The sequence below is a fragment of the Lolium perenne genome, chromosome 7 (genome assembly GCF_019359855.2).
Source record: "Lolium perenne isolate Kyuss_39 chromosome 7, Kyuss_2.0, whole genome shotgun sequence".
NCBI lineage: Eukaryota > Viridiplantae > Streptophyta > Magnoliopsida > Poales > Poaceae > Lolium > Lolium perenne.
The window spans coordinates 100,341,962-100,346,360 of record NC_067250.2 but is presented as its reverse complement, the minus strand read 5'-3'; the positions used below and the strand labels follow the sequence as shown (position 1 = coordinate 100,346,360).

General features: G+C 55.2%; 1 protein-coding gene across 1 annotated transcript; it reads right to left on the bottom strand.

Moving 5' to 3' along the window:
* Positions 1-215: 215 nt before the first annotated feature.
* On the bottom strand, positions 216-1,772 carry LOC127316482 (putrescine hydroxycinnamoyltransferase 1-like). The gene has a single exon (XM_051346889.2). The coding sequence runs from the start codon at positions 1,667-1,669 to the stop codon at positions 401-403; it is 1,269 nt and encodes a 422-aa protein (XP_051202849.1). The 5' UTR covers positions 1,670-1,772; the 3' UTR covers positions 216-400.
* Between the last annotated feature and the right edge of the window lie 2,627 nt (positions 1,773-4,399).

The following is a 4,399-nucleotide window of genomic DNA, read 5'->3' as shown; positions in this document are numbered from 1 at the left end:
CTGCCTAAGGACGAATTCTGGTTGCCTCACCACCCTTCTTAAGTATACCATGGGCTCTCCCCATCAGAAATCATTTTTTTTTAAGTTGCTCAAAAGCAGATGGCTTAATTGTTAACGACGTCAACAGGATGAAATGATACTAGTACCATGTGCATAACACTAGTGTATGATACTTCCCATTGTGAGGCCACCTCAACGGCGTCAACAGGATGAAATGATAAACATGAACAGAAGACATGCTTCAATTTAAGTGCCGCATGCTTCAGACTTATTAAATGGCAGATGCAAATATGAATCACAGAATAAAATACTACAAATGCAAGGTATGCAAATCCCCAAAAGCAAGATGTGACGGCAGGAATGTTAGAGAACCGTGGAACACAGGTCGGTGACATGGATTTTACTCGCTGTAGAAGACGTCCTCAAAGCATTGCACATACTGGGGCTCCAGCGCCAGGAAGACGACGACGCCCTCGTCCCTGCGGGCGCGCTGCGTCACGTACGCCATGCCGGTGCCGAACATCTGCGCGGGCGCGACCAACCGCGGCGCGCCCCAGCCGAAGTCGGCGTCGTACACGGGCATCCCCAGCCAGGCCGTCACCCACAGATCAGACTCCGGCAGGAGCTGCCATGGCGCCTTCTGCAAGCTGCCCTTCTCGGACTCTATCCCCAAGTAGTCGATCACCGACCGCACGTACGCGTCGTCGACGTCCTCCAGCGCCTCCCTGATGGTCTCGGCCACGTATCCCAGCGGCTGGGCCAGAACATCTGCCACCTTGACGGTGACGAGGTCACGCAGGATGGCGTTTCCGGTGAAGTGGCGCGGGACTGGCGGGCGCAGGCGGTGGCGGACGTTGACCGTCACGCGGAGGCGGGTGTCGGAGGCCGGCGCAAGCCCGCGCGCGACGCACATGCAGCGCCAGAGGTGCGCGGTGACGGCGCCGTAGGTGGACGCGCCGGGCGCGCACCGAGACTTGAGGTCCGCGAGGAGCTTTGGGGAGACGGGGTAGACGAGGGTGACGCAGGGGCGCGGGGGGCCGTCGAGGTACGCCGAGGAGTAGGCCGGGTGGCGGAAGTCGGCGTGCGGCGGCGACCGCCCGCGGAGAAGCGTGCGGTCGTGGGAGGGCGGAGAAGGGCATGCCTGGGAGACGTCGAGGCCGCGCGCCAAGCCGGACCACGTCTGGATGAAGTGGAACGCGCCGATGCCGTCCATGAGTACGTGGTGGATCGCCGTGCCCAGCACCACTCCGCCGCACTTGAGGAACGTCACCTGAAACATGGACATGAGGCTGGGCGGGTCGGCGATCGGAACGAACATGCGCCTGACTTGTGGCGAGGGCACGTAGTTCCCGAAGAGGTCCTCCCCGGTGCAGTCCGCCGTAGCGACGACGTAGAGCGCGCCCTCGCCATGGCAGTCGATCTGCAGCCGCCCGCCCTCGTCCACGCCGAGCCGCCCGGCAAGCGGGTAGAACGGCACCAGCGCCTTGGCCAGCGCCGCTCTGAGCCGGTCTGTCGAGACGGTCGCCGGAGCCGGGTAGTAGTAGACCAGCGCCGTGTGTGTCATTGCGGCGGTGACGTCGAAGTTAGAGAGCCACAGCCCCAGCCGAGGCGTCTCCTCGCTCGGCGCCACCAGCATCGACTCCACCACCGCCACCTTGGTCGACTCCATCCCAATTCCCAAAGTACGTACTGCGTACGAGATATGTACTATGCTTATTGCTTGTTGAGTGGAGAGGCAAGTGGAGCTGCAGCACAAATATATAGACAGCCAAAGAATTTGCCGTCGGAGGAGAAGGCAAACTAACTAACCAAAAACATCTTCAAGACCAGCCGAATTTTAGAGCGGGTTCTAAACACTGTTTTCTTAGAGCATCTTCGACAACCACGCGCACGGTAAAACAATTATACATCGTCGTTTTTCTAGTTTTAGTGCGTGCGTTTCCGAATCGCTTCACCAGACGCTGGATAATTTAGCGCTTCACTATCAAGCGCTTCACCAGGCACGGTAAAAAGCAGCACGCGGCAGGGTTTTGGGGTTTGATCAAATACAATAATATGCAACCACATGGAAATAAACAATGAAATATATAGAAGACATAGTTCAAGAGCAAGACATAGTTCAAGACCACCAACTAAAACAAACATAGTTCAAGACCACCAACAAAAAGTTCATTCATCATCACCATCTTCTTTTGCATCTCCATCTTGTTCTTCATCTTCATTTTGAACTTTGGTTGTGTGTGCATCATTGGGAGTAGAATGAATTGGAGGGAATGGCATGCAACCATCATTGAGAGTAGGTATGGATGGCATTGGAGAAACCATTGACATGAATCCACCCGGAGTTGACATGGATGGCATTGGAGCTCCCATGGCACCCATTCCTACATTTTCTCCCATGTCCTCCGTTCCTTCCATTGAACTCATCCTTTTCATGGAACTCATTCCTCCCATGCTTCCCATGATAGTCATTCCTCCCATGCCTCCCATGCTACCCATGGAACTCATTCTACCCATGCCTCCATAGCATCCTATGGCTCTCATGGTACTCAAACTTTTCTGTGCCAAGATTTCTTCAGCAATGTAGTTGGCCGACCGTCCCCCTTCGGCGCATCGACCAAACCCTCACCATTCGCATCCACTCCATATGTACCACTATCAAGATGTATAGAAGAATATTCTTGCGACTAATTGGAGCCAACATTCATGTGTGACATGAATGTCTCATCATCAACACTACATACAAATTTCTATCAAATTCTATTCATCCACACAAATACTATTCATCTAAACATGTATGCAGCAAAGTGCAAGTCCATACCTTGCTGTCATATCGTCGCCCATGTTGGACGCGCCTGAATCTGGTGTAAATGCATAAGGCTACGGTGGTGGAGGAGGAGGCATCTGTGGCGCCGTCGCAGCGGCGCGACAATCTTGGACTTCTCTTCGCGCCCGTTTTTCTCTGCACTGTCGCGGCCACCGATGACCGTTTCGTGACTGCTTTCTTCATCGGGGAAGGTGCTGCTAGTGCCGGCGGCAGCGCTTCCAGTCGCTGATCTTGGCGCCACGAACAGGTTCCGCACGATCGAGGCACTGGGGTTTGCCGTCGCCACCGCAGGAGAAGCTACAGCCGGTAGATCGGAGTACGCGGCAGCGGAATCTGGCGGGAGAGGAGTGGAGTGGCATGCCATCGCCGCTAAATCGCGCGTGCGAGAGCGAGAGAGGGACGAAATCAGGAGCGCAGGAGGGAAATTGTCGAGCGGTTGCCTTTCACGCGCTCGCCTTTTCCTTTACCACGCGCGCTGCATGCGCCAAACATGCAGCGCGCTGGAAAAAAATAGCGTGCCGCGCATCTGCTAGAGCGACATTTTTTCGCGTCGGCGCGCTAAATTGGCGGTTTTTACCACGCGGCCACGTTTTTAGCGCGCCTACTGGAGATGCTTTTATGGCACGGGAAAGCTTCTCCACAAGCACAACAATGTGCATCGGCCCCAAAAAATTCAACGTGCCCAACAAAAACTCTAGTCCATGTTGCAGCCCAATTGTCCTAAAAAATTTCCCACCCACCGCTCCACCACTGACTCCCGCTGCCACAGCCCTCCCCTGCCGCTCTCATCGGAGATCCGGTCGGTTCCCCCCTCCACGGACTCCCGTTGGGTCTTTTCCCGCCAAATCGAAGATGGCTCCGCACCCGTGCACCGTCCGCGACATGATGGACTTCCAAGGCGTCTACGCAAGGCCAACCGGCAATTTCACGGCAGAAATCACCTCCGGTGGCCGGCGCTGCTAGCTCGAGACCTTTGATCCACCGGAGGAAGCCACGCTGGCCGGTCGGCCGCACCGGGACATGAATTTACCAGAAATTCAGTCCAGGAATGAGGCGGAGATGCTGGTGCCGAAGCCATGACTTGCATCCCTAGGCGGAATAGCGCTGCCACGAAAGGGCGCAACAATTTTCCATCAGAGAGGCGGATGAGCGCATCCGCCACCTGATGTGGAGTATGAGGAGAACTACTAGACGGCGAAGAAGGCGGAGAGGAGGGCAATGAGAAAGGCGAAGAGGAAGAGGAAGGCTTTGGCAGACGTGCGGTACGTGAGGCAGGACGCGGGGCTGCCGACCATTCCTTCGACACGTTCCAGACGATGACGGAAGACACCGACAACGGCGACGTCCTCTCCGACTGGGATAAAGTCGGCAGTGTTAGTTTACTTCGTGATTTAGTATGAATGTATACGTTTACTGAATTTGTCTGAATGTACAATTGAACATTTCAGTCTATTTGCCACGACGAAAACTACAGCATCTGAAAAACTTTCAAAAATCTCTACATTATTTGGGCGTCTAGATCTGTAGCTAGCGGCCGGCTTCGCGCCGTAAACGCCAAATACGACCCCGCAC